At 35.0% G+C, this 19188-nt stretch overlaps 2 protein-coding genes across 2 annotated transcripts; both read right to left on the bottom strand.

Annotated features, from left to right (window-relative positions):
• Positions 1–8123: 8123 nt before the first annotated feature.
• Positions 8124–10364, bottom strand: LOC112772278 (senescence-specific cysteine protease SAG39-like). The gene is made up of 2 exons (XM_025817183.2): positions 9901–10364; positions 8124–8777 (listed from the first exon to the last, which is right to left on the bottom strand). The coding sequence occupies exons 1-2, from the start codon at positions 10349–10351 to the stop codon at positions 8185–8187; spliced, it is 1044 nt and encodes a 347-aa protein (XP_025672968.1). The 5' UTR covers positions 10352–10364; the 3' UTR covers positions 8124–8184.
• A 3091-nt stretch (positions 10365–13455) lies between these two features.
• Positions 13456–18232, bottom strand: LOC112771343 (shaggy-related protein kinase eta). Its single transcript, XM_025816057.2, has 12 exons — positions 17798–18232; positions 16401–16493; positions 15910–15969; positions 15507–15779; positions 15337–15411; positions 15192–15248; positions 14685–14825; positions 14518–14568; positions 14339–14434; positions 14161–14244; positions 13904–14005; positions 13456–13813 (listed from the first exon to the last, which is right to left on the bottom strand). Exons 1-12 carry the CDS (start codon positions 17918–17920, stop codon positions 13712–13714), a joined length of 1257 nt encoding a protein of 418 aa, XP_025671842.1. The 5' UTR covers positions 17921–18232; the 3' UTR covers positions 13456–13711.
• Between the last annotated feature and the right edge of the window lie 956 nt (positions 18233–19188).

The raw sequence follows: 19188 nt of genomic DNA, 5'->3' as shown, positions 1-19188 counted from the left end.
GGGGATGAGAAGGCACAATATGCAAAGCTAAGGGACTATGCTAAAACTTTACTGAAGACCAATCCTGGATCTACGGTTCAGATCTGTGTCGAACCTCAACCAAATAGAGAGGTCATATTTGATAAGATGTACGTCTGTTTGCATGGTTGCAAGATGGGATTCAAGGTAGGTTGTCGCCCCTTGATTGGGCTTGATGGGGCATTTCTGATAACACAATCTGGAGGTCAGATCTTGGCTGCTGTGGCACAAGATGCCAATCATCACATTTACGTGATTGCCTGGGCTATAGTTGAAATAGAGAATACGGATACTTGGAAATGGTTCCTGGAACTGCTTCATGCTGATCTTGGAGACTACAAGACTAACGGATGGTGTTTTATTTCTGATATGCAGAAGGTAATGTTACCTTTCATATGCCTTTAACAATCTATGAGTCTCTGGATTTATGATGAACTGTCTTGGAATAATGGTTGTTACATATAGCTGGATTTTGTATGTATGAGGTTGCTTGTGGATAATATGCACAGTTAATTATATCCAAATAGCAGTAGGGACGAATCGTGCATTTTACACCTAAATGAAGGGACTAAATTGTATAAAAATGCGAAAGTCAGGGACTATATTAGGGTCATTAATGTAAACTCAGGGACTATTTTGTGGCACAAAAAAAGTGTGTACATCACTTTTTTGGTTCTAACACATAGTGTACCAATAATGTCTTGCAAGGTTTAATTCATGCTGTCCAGGAGGTGATGCCAAGAGTTCACCACCATTTCTGCGTTTGGCACCTCTGGAGGAACTTCAACAAACAATGGAAGGACCTTGAGTTGAGGGGACTGCTTTGGGAATGTGCCAGATCAACAACATTTCAGGATTTCATTGATAATCTGAACAAGATTAAGAGGGTGAACGAGGAGACTTGGGCATATCTCAACAAATGGCCTAGAGAGTCATGGACAAAGTTCTAGTTTAGCCATAAGCCAAAACTGGACAACATTTGCAACAATGCCTGTGAGGTTTTCAACGCAAGAATCAAAGAGGCCAGAAGCAAACCCATCATCACATTACTTGAGGAGGTGAGAATGTTTGTGATGAGAACTATTGCAAAGAATAAGGTAAAACTGGAAAATCATGTTGGCATACTCCCCCTTATAATTCAAAGTCGCCTAGATAAAATCAGAAAAGAATAAAAAAACTGGATGCCTATCTGGACCGGTGATGAAGACTATGAAAAATTCGAGGCTCATGGCCATCCAACAAACATGGTTGTGGATCTAGGAAAAAGACTATGCACTTGCCAATTCTGGATGCTGACCGATGACCTTTATCAATCTCTTTAACTTAATCACTAATATTTGTGTACTTTGATGACTGTGATTGTCTTACTCTATATTTTTGTTACTAACTGTAGGCATTCCTTGTGTTCATGCATGTGCTGCCCTTGCAAGGATAAACAAGAGGCCGGAAGACTTTTGTCACCAAATGTGTACTATGGAGGCATACAACAAGACTTATGCCCATCACATTAACCCTCTTCCTGGCCAATCATTGTGGGAGAAATCCATGTACACTCAGCCACAGGCCCCTAACATTAGGAGGAGGCCTAGAGCTCTGACAAAGAAGAGGAGAAAAGATGCTGATGAGGGGAACAGTGGTAACAAGAAAGCCAAACCAAGTGGAAGTTTGAAAAGGATTTTGAAGCCATTCACATGTAGGTATTGTGGGGGGCATACTAAGAGAGGGTGCTCAAAAAAGAGACTGGATGAAGTAGCTGCTGCTGTTGCAGTTGCAAAGGCTGCTGCAGATAAAGCCAAATCAAAGGCTGCTTTAGAGGCTGGCCCTCAACCTCATACTGCTGCTTCTGCTTCACAGGCTGGCCCTCAACCTCAAACTGCTACTTCTGCTTCAGATCTTGGCCCTCAACCTCATACTGCTGCTGCACCAGTTGATAAACCTTCTGTTGTTGAGATTGAGATATCACAACCAAACTATGAAGGATCACAGGTAATACAGTTCTTGACGTCACAACATAGCAAAATATATTTTTGTTGTTATCTAGGCTCATGTGTTGAGCTATTTTTCTGCTGTAGAACATAGCAGGATCTACTGCACCTGCACCATCAAGGCCGGAGAAGTTGCTCACCAAAAGGAAGAGCTCACCACCATCTCAACCCATTCGTGTGGATCCAATGCAAGGAGCCAATGAGGCAACATCTTTTAGATTGGCCAATTTTATGAATTTTGTTCCAACTCCCAATTTCAGAGCACCAAGGAAAAAGAACAATTGATGACTTTGACATCAGGATGTTTAGGACAGTACTTGATTGTTTTGTTAAAGGCAGTTAATAGATAGTAGCTTTGTGTAGGTTGCTTGTCAAAACTTTTGTATTGCCAGCCTTGATATCTTAGCTGTGGAACTTCTTTTGTTCCTTTAATGTTTGCTACTCAGATATCTTTATCTTTGCTACTCAGATCTGTAATTATTTCTCTTTATGATAACTAGTCTATCAAAAACAGGGCATAATATAACTGAAGATAAAAAAACCAACTCTTACTTTCATTCATGCATGAACACATTACATACAACATAACATTGTCAGAACTTCAATGTCATAACCAATACAACAACTACAATGAACAACACCACTATGCCTAAGAATTGTATCATACATTTTTGAGTCCTCACTTCAGCTTCCAATTTTCCAATCCTCCAGGCTAAATTGACTCTCACTTGCTCATTGTCAACTGCAGTTGCATCCACTCTTCCTTCATGTTCCTCTTCTTCTTCTACATCATCAGCCCAGAGAAAAAATTCACACCATGTTTTGCCCCTAGTCTGAATATGAGATATGATAAGAAGTAAAGAACAAAAAATCGCTAAACAATTTTTCTTACCAAAAACTCACATTGTAATTCGGACAACCGAAGAAGGGCTTATCTGGGTTGGTATTTGTTTTGGACCAACGAAGTACGGGCCGACAGCCGCATCCACAGTGCTTTGGCACCCGCGACGGTCTGGTCCAACTCCGCGTTCTCGTTGTCAATCGTGTAGAGCTTCCCTGACCCTGGCTCGGACACCCAATCATGGTTTTCATTTTAGTTCCACGAGTAACAAAAAGGAAGCAGGAGAAGAACATTGTTGGGCAGAGACAAGAAGAACGTTGCTGGGCAGAGACAAGAAGATGAAGAGGGATAACGATGTCATGCTAGAAAATAGGGTTAAAACTAGGTAAATGGACCAGATTGGGTCAAACAGTTTCAATTGCCACCTCAGCTAGCCGTTATCTACGCCAGCATGGCATCTCAGGGCCATGTCACTGCCGGTGGTAGTCAATTTGGCCGGAGATATGGGGAGGGACGACCCTGGTGCAATTTTAACAAAGTCGGGAACATAAATGGTGCAATTGGTAAGTCAGGGACTAAATTGGTGCAAATCGTGAATCTCAGGGACCACTTTGGGGTTTAACTCAAAAAACCCTAAACCAAATATCATATTAGAACAAAAAATAGAAATTTATAAAAATCAGAAATAATGAAGAACCAAGAAAATCAAAACAAAAAATCAAATTTAAAAACAAATAATCAGATCAATGAAAAATTTGACCAAATAATTTACCACGCCGCTGCGAATGCTGAAGGTGGTTGACGGAGGTGCGACAAGTGAGGAAGAGAGAGATGGCGGCGCGACGACTTCAGAGAGGGAGACGGCAACGTGACGGGTGCTGAACCATGGAGGGAGGAGTGACAATTGAGGGTTTGCGATACAGAGTGAGCGTCGACGGAGGGTTTGCGATAGGGAGTGAGCGCCGAGGGAGGCCTTACCAAAGTGAATCACCGCCGAAGGAGGGATAGGGGTTTACAGGAGAGACGGAAGGAGCGCCGACGCAGGGAGCACTGACAGAGGTGGAACCTACGGAGGGGTTGCGAGAGAGGGTTGGAACGAGGTTGACCAACGAGTGTTATTGGGGGAGAGAGTAAGAGCACCGGTTATGAGCTCTATGTTAGGTGAAGATCGCCATCGCCGTTAGGGTGATGAGCTCAGCTTTTCACTTTTCAAGGCATTGTTAAGAAGAACTGTGTGTGTTTCGAAGAAAGGAAAGAGCGTTGTTAGGGCATTGTTGTGTAAAGAGTAGTGGAAACTTTTTTTTTAGAACTTTATGGCCACGCTTTTAAAGCGTGCCGAAAGAGTTAGAGGAAATGGCCACACTTTAAAAATGTGACGATAACGAAACCATTTTGCCATGCTTTTCAAGCGTGCCGGTTTCCCTCTATGGCCATGCTTTTTAAGTGTGGCAAAAAAAAAGCGTGGCCAAATTTCAAATCAGTGGCCACCCCCAAAAAGCGTGCCAATTTTTCAAAAGCGTGACAAAAAAAAGCGTGGCCAAATCACAAATCAGTGGCCACCCTCGCAAAAGCGTGGCCATTGACCACTTTTGGGTACGCTTTAAAAGCGTGGCAAGAAAAAAGTGTGCCGACAGGCCTTTTTTCTTGTAGTAAGGAGTTGGAAAACGTGCTAGAAGACGCATATGGTAGGGAGGAGAGTTACTAGAAAGAGAAGTCTCATATAAAATGGCTGAAGGAGGGGGATAAGAACACTAAATTATTCCACCAATCCTTTCAATCCCGGATATGGTGTAATAAAATCTGAAAATTGGAACGGAATGATGGGAGCTTTGCTACCTCTCGAGTTGATATAGCCTTAGTTTGCAAAAGACTATTTTAGAGATTTTTTTCTTCTACCAACTCAACCGATCTGGAATTAGAATTTGAAGACTTTATTGCCAAAGTAACTCCAGCCATGAATAAGAGACTTCTACGGCCATTTTCCTTAGAAGAAGTCAAACGGTCTGTATTTAGTACTAGTGTGCACGTTGAAAGTGTACCGAGTGATGATAGGTTCAGAGCGAAGTTCTTCCATTACTACTGGGACATCATGGCTGGAGACGTGTTTCAAGTAGTGAGAAGCTTCTTTATTAGAGGTAGAATACTAAAAGGTTTCAATCACACACAGATTTGTTTAATCCCAAAGGTTCCGAATGCTATAAACATGACACAGGTCAAGCCGATTAGTTTATCTTCTGTGGTTTATAAATTTATTTCTAAAGTGATTGTTCATAGGCTACAGAGTATCATGAATAAACTAATTATTCCTAATCAAAGTGCTTTTTTAAAAGGAAGACTAATTAGTGATAATATACTTATAGCTCATGAATGCATGCACTATTTGAAAACCAAGAGGACGGGCTTGAATACTGAAATGGTCATAATTGATATGAGTAAAGCTTATGATAGAGTGGAATGGCATTTTTTATGGTTCATGCTTCGAAAGTTAGGATTTGATCCTAGATGGATAGGTTGTATTCAGGAGGTGGTGACTACAGTTTTTTACTCTATTATTGTTGAAGGTCAACCTTTTAGTTTTTTAAGCCAAATAGAGGAATCCGACAAGGAGACCCTCTTATCACCGTATCTTTTTTTGTTTTGTGCAGAAAATTTATCCTTTTTGTTGAACAAGGCAGAGCAAAATTGTCTCATTTCTGGTGTCCAGATCAATAGAAGATGCCCTCCCATCAATCATCTATTTTTTTTGCGGACGACTCTATCCTATTTAGTAAGGCCTCGGAGGATAGTTGTTCTAATATCTTGGAGATCCTTACTTTATATAAGAGCTTTAGTGGTCAAAAAGTAAATTTAACTAAATTAGCTGTGTTTTTTAGCAATAATAATACCTTGGGAAAAAGAGAATTGCCTTGGCTAATAGGCTCAACATTAGACACATAGGAGCACAGGACAAGTATTTGGGGCTTCCTTCAACGGTTAATTGGTCGAAGAAGGAGGCATTTGGGGCTACTAAAGAGAAAATGAGACAAAAGATCCAGGGCTGGAAACGACACTTATTATCTACGTCAGGTAGACATGTGCTAATTAAGGCAGTCGGGGAGGCTATTCCTATTTACACACTCTCTTACTTCAGGCTTCCAAATAATTTAATTTGCGAGATTCACAGTATTCTCATCCAATTTTGGTCGGGGCAAAATGGCACAAAAAGAAAGATGGCATGGATTAGTTGGGACACTATGTCTAGACCAAAGAAGGAGGGTGGCCTTGGTTTCAAAGACCTGCGAGCTCAGAACCTAGCGCTACTAGCTAAACAATGCTGGAAACTAGCTGCGCAACCTCAATCATTATTATCCAAATTTTTAAAGGCAATGACTACCGCTACAGCAACATTATGAGAGCAGAGATAGGAAACAAACCTTCTTGGGGCTGGAGAAGCCTTTTGGAGGACCGTAAAGTTTTAGAAGGGTGGGCAACGAGAACAGCATTTGCATTTTTCAGGATCCGTGGGTAGCTACATCCCAATCTTTCCTTGTCTCACATAGCTCAGTTATCATTAATCAGATTCTTGAAGTAGCATGGGTGAATGAGCTAATCATGCCTAACAAACAATGGAACCTAGAATTAATTAATAGTATTTTCTCTTTAGATATAGCTAAACGTATTTCGCTAACAAAAATTGAGGAAGGTGATGATTATTTATTTTGGGCCAGAACCAAAAGCGAAAAATACAAACTCAGCTCAGGCTACCAAATTGCCTATCTTTTCTATCACTCTCCAATTGATTACTGCCTTGATTTGATGCAGCACAAAGAAACATGGATAGAGCTCTGAAAAATGCTCCTACTCCCAAAAATTAGGTTTTTTCTCTGGTGGTGTTTGCACGAGAAGCTTCCGGTTTTGGAGAACCTCCACTACCGCATTCACACAATTTCTCCTCTCTGTAGGCGTTGCAATCTTAGTCTCGAAACTATTAGTCATTATTTATTCTTCTGCCAAAAATCGACGGGGGTATGGACTAGAAGCTCATTACATGGGTTGGTTTGTGGAGACGGGTCATTTTTCTTTTGGTGAACGTGGTTGAAAAGTGTCGGAAAGCTCAAGAGGCGGCGGAGAAGCAACAATCGTGACTTTCAGATGCTGGCGGTGATGTGTTGGCAAATCTAAAAATCAATAAATTAGCTTATCTTCAAAAATGATATTGAAAGAATAGAATAAACCCTGACTTCAGCTAGCAACCTTCTTTAAGACATGCAAGTTCACATATTTTAAATTTTTTGTTGGAATGTTTCATCTTTTTTTTTTTTAGTTTTTTGATGTTTTAACTCGTAAAAGAGCTTTTGGGAGATTCCCAATTCATATATTGCTATCCTATTTATATATGGACAATGTTTATTTTATCTAGTTAAATAAAATAGTTTACCATAATGAAAAAGAAAAAAAAAATTATACTTTATCCTAAGTAAGTTAAATTTCTTTCTTTTGCTAATAGAAATTAAATTTTAAAATTTTTAATCATAATAAAATTCTTATACTTATATCATAAAATCATCACTTGTTGAAAAATAAGAGGAGCCCACATGTGTGGTGGATTGCAATCTTTTAATTTGCATGGTCATTTTTTTTTTTTTTTGAAAAAGTATAGGTAACTAACAAAATTTTTAAATAATGTGTAAACAATGTGAATTAATAGAATTAAAAGAGTAAATTTAATTAGTAGCATTAAATTAGGTTGTAGTGTATTTAATTAACAATCGTATTTTATCACTTTTTTCATTCCTGGCACACGAGGCCACTACTCTTTGCACGAAAGGGGAGGTTTTATTTCATTTTATTTTTATTATTTAAAGATTTCAGGCATGCAGCCACTCCAGAAGATAAAGATGCATGGAAGGCTGATAGTAGTAAAGCTAAAGGACTAAATTAAAGCTTTCATTGTACAACTTGACTAGAGGACTTATTTCTGTTATACATTGATTATTCTATCATTCACACTCGATTTGTAATCAATCTATAAAACTGAAACCTCAAACAAATTAAACACTAATCTGACAAACTTTCATTAGTTTGCGACATCTTATTAGTACAAGTATGATAGAAGTTAACTGTTAACTTATTCACCACTTTACAACGAACCCTTTTAAGTTGTAAATTAAAGTTGTGTTTTAAACAAAACAACCAACATGATATATAGAAACTTACATACTAGACAATTTCTTAAAAATAGTTCATGTCTCCATTATAAAAAAAAGACTGATAAATTATTATACAAAACTATTTTTCGTAAATTATTATCAAGATTTTGCTACTGGTTAGCAAAATATTACTTTAATTCACCGAAAACAGTTATGCAGTAGGATAAGAAGCATCCATGGCAATTCCACATAAACCAAGACCAGCACCTATGCCTCTTTTCATCCTTATGTATCCTCCCTCGCCCCATTCAGTACCCCATGAGTTTTTAACAATCCAATAATCAGTACCGGTTTCATTTGTACCATAACCAACGGCCGTAACACCATGATCAAGCTCATACCCACATGTTTCGTCAAAAATACCACCGGAATAAAACTGAAAATGTAAGGAACTTGCTTGAATTGCAACCGCCAAAGGTTGGTGAGCCAATGCCTTCACAACCTCACTCTCATTGTTTGCTGGAACCATCTCATAGCCTTTGATTTGAGCAACGTCGAAGGCTTCTGCTGTTGCGTTGCATGTAGCGTCTGTTGCGTTGTAAGGGTAGTTTGCGTCGCTGTTGATTCCGCCGTTTTTCCAAATGTATTGAAATGCACCTTCCATGTAACCGCCGTTACATCCCTCGTCCCTACCGTGTATGTCACAACTCACCACTTGTTGCTCGGAAAGTGACACCAGCTGTCCGGTGGTTATCGCGTGGATGCCCTCCACCGCAGCCACCGCCGAAAATGCCCAACAGCTACCTAGTTTTACATACACCAAAGAAATTAAAATTGCACATAAATTTAGATATTTAAAATATATTTAGAATATTATATTTAATATTAGACTGATTATGTCATTATAATTTATAATATTTTGCCAATGAATAAGTACATCTCAATATATATTTCATTTAGGATTAGTTACTTTATTTGGCCTTATAATTTTATTAAATTTATAATTAAAATTTTATAATTTTTATAATTTTTTGATTAAATTTATATATTATTTTTAATTTTATAATTAAATTTTTTTAGTATAAAAAATATTAAAATTAATTAAATATTTTTTATAAATTAAAAATATTAAAAATCTAATTAAATCTTTGATTACATATTTTTTTATAAAAAAGTATTTAGTTAATTTTATTTTTTTTTATATATAAAAATAATCTAATTATACAGTTAAAAAAATATAAAAATTTAATTAAAAAATATATAAAAATATAATTATAATTTTAATAAAATTATAAAAACCAACAAACTAATTAAAGTTTTTATTGACGTGTATTTAAAATTTTAAATATACCATCTTTATAACGAATTCTAGCATACATAGGTTAGTTTTGTGACAACCTTGAAATGTTGGTGGCGGTGGAATCTATAGTGGGCATTATTAGGAGGAATATGGCGGGGGTTATACTACTTCAATTATAATTAAAAAATATTATTTTCAATTTTTTATATTTTAATAATATTTTTATTTTATTTTTTAAATTAAAAATGCTATCAAATATTCAAAAAAATATTAATTTAATTTTAACAATATTTAAAATTATATCGCCAAAAAATATGATGATACGATTGTTTATACTATTCAATTCATTAAAATTAAACTCTAATAATATACGCATCAAAGCATCCACCTGAATTTTTTTATTCCCCGTGTTTAGTAATACTCTTATAGGAGGATTTAGTTTTTATGTAAATGTTTTATACAAACATCTAATTGTATTATATCCGCATTAACTAATTTTCAATTATTATTTAAAAATTACTAACGTATGAGTTTAGATTATCAAATAAAATCTTTACACTGTGAATGTATTAAATAATAATAATAACAATAATAATATATTTTTCAAGTTTATGAGATGTTAATTACCACAAAAGCCCTGGTTCTTGACACTAGTAACAGCTCCTTTATTCCTCCAATCAATGGATGGAGGAACGGATTCAACATTTGCATACTTGAATGGTGTTGGAGGAGTAGAGCCCCTTTGTGGCCTCTTGAATCCATTTAGGGAAGCCTTAAGCTCCTCAACGGTTATGTCAGTTAAGTGGTTAATACCAAGCTTGTAAGACTTGTCTCCACCAGCATTGAAGGATTCAATGTATTCTACGTTGTTCTTGAATATCAAGAACCGTTTCTGCTTCTCCTCATCATTGTTATACACTTTCCCATGTTTTATTATCCATTCTTCATACCTTTCTTGCATAGATGCCTCATCATCATTCATGAGTTTGCGGGACCACACTTGCGAAATCCCAACAGCAAGAATTATTAGGGATAATAATATGGCTAAAGAACATTGCTTTTGGCCAGGGAAAGCCATTTGCAAAGGCTAATTAATGATATGGTTATTATAATTATGGCAGTTTGGTACCAAAGCCATGGTTTAATTTATATATGGAGATTGCCGCCTTTGAATTAACAGACATAATTGAGCTAGCGTTATTATTACAAGGAACAAGAATATGCAGCATTGGTTGTTAGTACATTTATATTTTGGTTAGATTTATGCCACTAGTTTTAATCGGATGCCAGTAACATCGATATCCACTTCTAACCAAGTACGATAATATGGGCATACACATGAATCCAATAATAACTTTTTCTTCGAATTTTCTTTCGGATTTATAGAGGTTGACATACAGTTGTATTAATCTTATTTAAATATAATTTCATCCTATTTTATTTTATACTTTTGTCATTATCTTTTTTTTTAATGAATCTTAAGATAAAAATTTGGTGAATTCTATGGTGTAGAAGAAGAAAATTTTCTACACCTATATATATTTGTTGTCAATAAAAAAAACTACCAAGTGTCTAGAGAAAGAAAATTTAAAAGACAATATCTGCTATTGTTTTGATAAATTGCAGAGTTTATTTTTTGTTTTTTTTGCTACTCCTTGAAACACGTGAAGGAATTTAATAACTAAATATTTATTTAATTAATGATTATAAAAATGATATTGGGCTTTTTTTGTGAATTCTATTTATTTTGGATAATGATTAAGGTTTAAAAGATTAAAACATTTTCATAAATAATAATTATAGTAAACAATATAAAATTTGCAATATACGTAAATATAATCAAATTTAATATTTGATATAGTCACCAAAAAAAAAATTTAATACTTGATATGTGAAATAATCAAATTTATCTCACAATTAAAAATTAACACATAATAAATTAAAAATAATTAATTATTCATCTATCAACTTAAAAATTAAAATACAATATAAAATACTGTTTAATATTTAAAATAGATAAATTTAAATTTAAATTAATATTCAAATCATATATATTAATTAAAAATTATATTTACGTATATCACAAATTTTATATTATTTACTAGAACTATTATTTATGAAAATCTTTTAACCTTTTAACCGTAATCATATTGTTTTTCTAAATATATATTATTTTCTCAAATTTTTTAACCAAATTATTACCCTTTTCATATTTCTAATAAATTTTGATAGTTATTTTAATTAATTATTTAATTTAATTAGTATTTTAAAATAAATGTTGTTCATTATTATTCCAAAAAATGTATCTAATTACTATAGAATTTTTTTTTATGTATTTCTTGTGAACATTTTAGAAGGAGACTTTTTTTTTCTGCTGCACCATACTTAATATATGCTTTAATACATATAAAAAGTTAATGACTTTTTTCTATAAATCTTGTAATTTATAAAATTTAGGTCTGCATTTTTAATTTTTATTTATAAATATGGTTTGATTCAAAATAAATAAAATTTTACAAAAACAAAAAAATTCAAATAAAGGTCCAATATTAATTTTATAATCACTAATTAAATAAATATTTATTATATTTAACTATTAAATTTCTTCTTGCACGTCAAGAAACAAAAAATTGAAAACATTTTACAACTTAACAAAATAATGGTAGATATTGTTTTTAAATTTTCTCTCTCTGAACACTTGGTACTTTTTTTATTGACAACAAATATATATAGGTGTAGAAAATTTTTTCCTTCTACATCATAGAATTCACCTAAAAATTTATTCATGAGTTGGTCCGTAAGATATAAATAATCTGCAGTCTCTAATACCTTCTCGGAAAAAAAAATTCATATTTATCCTGTATTAATGTAAATAAAAGAAACAGAAATTCTTCGCATACAAGCGATTAAGGCTTATAACCCTTACAAGTCCAATTAAAACTAACGCTCAAAATGCGCTTTGAACCGTTATTCTTCCTCTTCGTCTTCTTCTTCTTTTCTTTCATTTCTTGCCTTCTCTTTCTCCTTCTTCTTCTTCTTGCTGCACGTTCTTCTTCCTCGTCTTCCTCTTCTTCTTCTTTTCTTTCATTTCTTGCCTTCTCTTTTTCCTTCTTCTTCTTCTTGCTGCACGTTCTTCTTCCTTGTCTTTCTCTTCTTCTTCTTCATTTACGTGTTTTTTTCTCTATTTTCTTTCTTCGTTATTCTCGATTTCCATTATTTTTTGACATCAAGCTTTGAAATCGTTTTTGAAGAAGAAGAAGCAGCCGAAGATGAGGAGGAGAAAGAAAAAGAATTCTGAATTATGCATAAGGTGTACTTCAACGAATTTTGGGTGTATTTCTTAAATCCTTTGGGTGTATTTCTGTAATCTTTTGGGTGTATTTCTATAATCGTTTGGGTGAATTCCTGTAACCGTTTGAGTGTATTTCTGTAATCCTTTGAATGTATTTCTGTAATCGTTTGGGTGTATTTCTGAAGTTTCATTATCTTTAAAACGATTTCAAAGCTTGATTTTCAGAAACCATGAAAATCGAAAAAAAAACGAAGAGTAAGAGGAAGAGGAAGAGGAAGAAGAAGAGTCGTTCATAATACATGGTGAGTGTAGCGCTTTGAAAACAGGAAACGGTTGAATAACGCATTAAAAGGCCCATATATATAACGACTTGTAAGACTTGTAAGTCAAAAAGACTTATGTGTAGCAGGCCTCATTATTAGTAATTTAAAATTTTACCCAAAGTTATTATATATAATATGTTCATTCTATTCAAGCTAGGTTTGTTAAGTTAAAGACATCTAGATGCAAGGAAAAAAATGTTCGTATACCAATTATTTTATGTCATCCGTAAAATTAAATCTGAAATATACACTTTATTAATTAAACACTTATGCACCAAATCAATCAAACTCTGTCACTTTTTCTAAAAATTTAAACTCATAAAAAAATACATAAATAGTTATATATCTAACATATCTCCTCAAACAAGAGTAATAATTGAATTTGCTTGAATTTTTTGCATAAGCATTCTTTTTCTTTTTGTTTGTTTGTCTTATGATTATATTCTTTTTTTTTTTTTTTGAGAAATTCAACAAAATTCAAACTCTAAACTTTTCGGTGACAGAAATTCTGATGTCATGTCATGTTGTCACTTTTTTCAAAAACTTAAACAGATAAAGACACATGAATAATTATATATCTAATAGTATTAGTACTTCGGCTAGATACTGGATGGTGTGGTTAGCAACCTAAATAAAAGTATGCTTAAAGTAAAAATGAAATTTTAGACATAATGAACCATTTCCATGCTACACTATGCAGTGAGTACATGTATACATATCTTCACGGGATTAAAGCTACATACACCTGATCCCCCTTTTATATTTGACTACACAGACAGGCCTGCTTTCATCTTAAATAAACCTATTGCCATGGACTCCTTCTCTAGATTTGTGTGCTACTTGGATGGGGGAGGCCAAGGCCACCTTGCCTCCTTACATGCTCTGGGATGAGTCTATTGATCAACTCGGGGGATGCTCCGGCTAACTGCAGTCCAAAAAGTTCACATCCTCAATCATATTGAAACATGTATCAGGTTCACTACAAACAAGAAACTACTTGGATTAAGATACATACTTCCTGTTTAAAGTTGAAAAGTGGTGGCAGTGGACGGCCATTAGGTAGTCGAGCATTTGGCTCACGAAGCTCATCAAAGAATGGATGTGCACAAGCTTCCAGCTGAATAATAAAGAAATCGCTAGTTAAAACTATTTGAACTTTGGATCATGTGTATTTCACACCCTAATGAATTAACTACAACCATAACTAATTATGTAATGTGTCTTCTCTTAAAGAAAGGGGGTGAAGGAGGTGTTAAGAGATTTTCTACTCACAGCGGAACAACGAAGACTTGGTGAATATTGGAGAAGCCTTGATGCAAGGTCAATTGCTTCAGGAGGCATTCGCTTGTGAAAAATCTGAAAAATGATTTTTTACAATAAAAGAAATTACCACTCTGAAGACCTCCATTGCTATAAGGCAAAAGGAGAAGTAGTAATGAATGTGATTCACCTTATGCCAAGGATGAGCTTTAATCTGGGGGAACCTAAAATCTGTATAGTTAGAGTTCATGCAACGAATTTCTTCTCGGGTTGGAGTACCAAGAACCTACAAAAAGACACATATATAGTTAGTATCCTGCTATCAGATTCTAGCAATCCAATGTAATATCAAAATAGACAAACCATCACCTTGATAATTTCCACAAGTTGGTCCACTTGATTTTCTCCCGGAAATAATGGCTAACAAAAAATTTGAAACAATGAGGAATCAAAACCATATCTCACAAAAAGGAGAAAATAATTGCTATGTAAGAGGCCAAAAAAAAAAGTGCATAGGTTGCCAGAAGTTTAACAACCTGGCCTAGAAGAAGTTCAGCAAGGACACAACCAGCTGACCAGATGTCAATAGAAGTTGTGTATTCTGTTGCACCAAATATTAGTTCTGGGGCCCGATAGTAACGTGAACATATGTACGAAATATTGGATTCACCCTTGACCTACAAAAAATCAATTGTTATGGTTAGCTTGGACTTTTTGCCAAACTGAAAAACATCAAAAGATTAACTATAATAACAAATACTGGAATGTCATTCCAACAATAGCCTTTCTTCCATCATTTGTAATTGTTCTTCCAATATGTAAAAAGAACAGGATTTAAAGGCATCAGTAACATCTTAATGGAAATCTACTGAGATATCATCGTTTCACATACACAACATGAATTGCATTTTTCGACAAGTGGAGTTTGTGTGATAATTCTACTATAAATGAGCAGCATATGATTTTGGTAATCGACAATTATCATGGTGGCATATATGCACGATCTAAGGACATTCATAGGAATACACAGATCAACAACATACCAGAACTTTTGCACTCCCAAAATCACAAAGCTTAACTTGATGAGTAAGAGGATCAACCTAGAGAAAATATATGCAAATGGTTTAGAATGAATAAACAAATACTGATTGTAAGTTAAAACTTAAAAATAGGCATCAAATAACATACCAAAAGATTTTGGGGCTTCACATCCCTATGGCAAACTCGAGGTACGGTATGGATATATGCTAGTCCCCTGAAGATCTAAACATTACTTCCCAAGTCAATCACCAGAATTTAAAAGAAAATAGTGAGAAAAAGCATATCAAACTAAATTGCAAACAGGGACGAGATCATACTTGATATGTATATAATTTCACATAAATTAAGGGCATTCTCTGGTTCATACTGCTGTAGTGCTTTAGAACCCGGTACATCGTCTCAGGGACATATTCCATTACTAAGTTCAGGAAAAGTTCATCTTTGCTTGTTGTAGAGAAAAAACAGTGCTTCAGGGAAATTACATTAGGATGATCCATCAAGCGCATCAGTTGCAATTCACGATTTTTGTACCGCCTGTCCTGCAAAACTTTCTTTATAGCCACCGCCTCCCCAGTCTCCAAGCATTTTGCCTTTGTTTCAGGTCAACAAGAAACACCACCAAGGATGTGAAGCAATATGAGATACTTGACAGCAAAGAAAGCTTGACAGTTGACACGAATAGTTATCACCCAAGATTTTTGTTACTTTATTTATCCTAACCTGGAAAACAACTCCAAATGATCCAGTGCCAACAACACGCTCAGCCATGTAACTGATGGTCTGCAAGTGGTATCAAAGCATAAGTTATGAATGCATACAGAAATGGAAACCCATGGATATTACAATCAATTTTGATTATTAAAGTTTGATGAACTACACTTGCAACACATTAAAATTCTCCAAAAACACACCCGTTAAGGCCCGAAAATGCACAGCTAAAACAATTAATTTGCAGGCATTGAGGGAGGAAAAACATCTATATTAGATCTCTGAGGAAACAAACCAACTTATGGGTAAATTTTACCAGTGATCCTTAAAAAAAGGTTAATTTGTTTGCTTCATTAGCTATCCCATAAATACAGTTAAGCTCTGTCCCAAAAAGCACGTGAATCATTAAGTTGTTGCTGATAACAATAGTCACCATTCGCAACTACCAGCATCTTAAAGAGTAAAAACTGCAGGTAAAGAATGGAGAAGGAAAGAACACACACCTGTTTAGGTTCACCATTTTTGCCGCCAATTGTGGTTGAGATTATGTGGCCAGTAACTTCACCATTCCCTTCAATTACTGTGGCTGACATTTCCTGAAATTTATAGCAATGAATGGAAATTAATATCGAAAACCCGGTTCTCCTGATACAGAAGTAGAATCTCAGAACCTCCACTATACAATACCTGCACATATGTATTTCAAGTTAACTTACTGCTAAATTTGCTTAATAGCTGTTAATATTTTTTCTTAAACCATTATGCCTATGAGATCTTACATGCATCTCAGCAAAATCACTAGTGGGCATGCATATTTACTAATTAACATAGTCAATTTAGTGCCCGAAGTTTTAGGCTCAGATTCCCGCACTTCATGTTAAGTCAATTTTATGCGTTGATCAAAGCAAGCATTATATGACAAGAGAAACACACAGCAACGGCACATAAACAGCAGAAATGGATGGTTGATACCAGAGGTATTCAGCCACCAATCAGAATCTGAAGCCAAAGAAAGGCAGAGTGTAAAGAGCTCAATGAGTATATGCACAGATAAAGCACACCCAGGTTACCACAGCTCACAAGAAAGCATCACATGCCAAAGAACTTTAACAACAATTAACAGACAAGGCATATAGAGAAGGAATAAAAGGACACTAATACCCTGAAGCAAACTAAAACGGTTTGAACAGCAACACAATCACAATCCAAGGAAAATCCATTTCAAGCAAGGAACCCAACTACCCAAGTATACAAAAACCACAGGAGCAAATAATGTACAACTCAAAATACCACACCACCGGCGACACTTGAACTTTACAATATACTACACATATCTCGGCAAAATGAAATTAACCTAAGAAAATCCAAAGATAACTTGATGATACTCAGCTAAGTATGTAGAAACTAGAAAGTCTCTCTCTCTCTCTCCCGCAACCCCCCGCCCCCCGCCCCCCGCCCCCCGCCCCCCCAAAAAAACTCTTGAAAATGCCAGAGTTAAAGCAACAAGATTCCACATTTGTTCACTTCATTTCATTCTCTTTATCTTTTCTGAACCATGCCGAACGAAAAATGTCCACATCAAGCTTCAGTTCTTCAACATTAACATTTCAATAATCATTAATCAATCAAGAACACCCCCGGGGGGGGGGGGGGACCTTTTCTTGGCTGCAATTACGAAAATAAACTAAACTAATCCTCAAAAGTCACTACGACAAGCTGTTGGGCGGAGAGAACCTCCGGCGAGCTTTTCGAGGCCTCCGAATGACGGAAAACCTGTAGATCGTCGGCACTGAGCTAAAGCCGAAGCTCGTTTGTCGGATCAATAACGATCCACGCGCCGGAAAACCACATGAGAGATCAAACGGTGCGTTGCAGAGAATGACAGGGCAGTTAGAAGTACCTTATCGGCATCCACGTCGGAGCCGCGCCGAGCTGGAAGCTTCGGCGCGTTGTTGTCAGGTTGCGACTGCAGCTGCTCCGGCGGTTGTTGGTGGTGGTGCGGCCCCAACGGAATGGAGGCCATGCGAGACGGTTACACAATACACACTATTCTCTCTCTCTCCTTCTCTCTCTCTCTCTCACTGTTTTTCTTTTTCCCTCTGTGTAACTTTCTCTCTCCTCTGAGTAATGGCGTTTGGGAAGAGGCTTTAGCTTTTAGATTAGATAAAGCATAAAGGGAGGGAATGAGAATGAAGGTGATTGTTCATGCGCGCGTGACCTGCACGCTTCCATCGGAGTACTTCAATGGGGGCATCGTGAATGTTAAACTGAGGAGTGTGTAATCTGCTGCGGTGAAGTGCAGCTAATTCCTTACGTGGCAAAATAATATAGGGACAACTATCACATGCAAAGTATACTAATTTTAAAAAAAATAAATCTTCTCAATTTTTTTTAACCATTCAAAATTTAAAAGAATAAAATATAATTTTTAATTTTTACTATTTTTTATATATTTTTTAAATTTTACTTATAAAATTAATAATAAAAAATTATATTTTATTTTTTTAATTGTTAAAAAAAAATTAAAAAGATTCATTTTTTTTAAAAATAATAATAATAATAATAATAATAATAATAATAATTAGTAATAATAATGAGGAAATCGTCACACAATTTATTTTCTACTTTTGTTTTCTTTAATCACCAAAAAAAACTCAAGAAATAATTTAAATATTTTTTTATTAAAAAAAGTTTTTTTTTTGTCTAAAAATATAAACAAACGAGGTTTTTTTTTTTTTGAAAAAAAATTATTCGAAAAAAAGTTACACTTATACATTGCAAAAAAAGTATAAGATTTATAACCAATTTGAATCGGTACAGTAGTTAACTCACTGGTTTGTTTAAAAAGTGTTTGGGAGTTTTTTTTTTTTTTGGTGACTGTGTTTGGGAGTTTGAATCACATATTAAAGTTTCGATTTGTGACGAATTAATCATTAACCTACTAAGATAAAAAAAACATCGCATGCAACAAAAAAAATTGAGATTTATGTCTAATAAAAAAAGATAAACATCTTTTATAATGAACTATTAATTTATATAGAAGATGACGAGTTGAAACCCATTTTGGCCCCTAAAATTTTTGACCGGCCTCAATTTTGACCTCCAAATTTATAGTTACCCAATTAACACCTTCAAATATTAGATTGTGCCCCATGCTTGCCCCTGTAGCTATCTCCATTAACGGAGATTTGATATGGCACATTAAGTTGACATAGTGTGTATCCACGTGGCACCCAACTTGCTAGAATGGATGTTTAATAAGTGAATGACGTGGCAAAAGTTGAATGAACT

Source organism: Arachis hypogaea, chromosome 18, assembly GCF_003086295.3.
Source record: "Arachis hypogaea cultivar Tifrunner chromosome 18, arahy.Tifrunner.gnm2.J5K5, whole genome shotgun sequence".
NCBI classification, from domain to species: domain Eukaryota; kingdom Viridiplantae; phylum Streptophyta; class Magnoliopsida; order Fabales; family Fabaceae; genus Arachis; species Arachis hypogaea.
Note: the sequence above shows the minus strand (reverse complement) of the source record. Positions and strands in the feature narration are given on the sequence as shown.

Bases quoted from the DNA above. Each gene is read 5' to 3' on its own strand.
- LOC112772278 (XM_025817183.2), bottom strand. From the start codon at position 10,351: ATGGCTTTCCCTGGCCAAAAGCAATGTTCTTTAGCCATATTATTATCC. The intron at 8,778-9,900 runs GTAATTAACATC...ATGTAAAACTAG, and splicing joins CAAGAACCAGGGCTTTTGTG to GTAGCTGTTGGGCATTTTCG.
- LOC112771343 (XM_025816057.2), bottom strand. From the start codon at position 17,920: ATGGCCTCCATTCCGTTGGGGCCGCACCACCACCAACAACCGCCGGAG. The intron at 14,826-15,191 runs GTATGTTGTTGA...GATTTTTTGTAG, and splicing joins TTGGGAGTGCAAAAGTTCTG to GTCAAGGGTGAATCCAATAT. The intron at 14,245-14,338 runs GTGAATCACATT...ATCATTTTTCAG, and splicing joins AAGCTCATCCTTGGCATAAG to ATTTTTCACAAGCGAATGCC.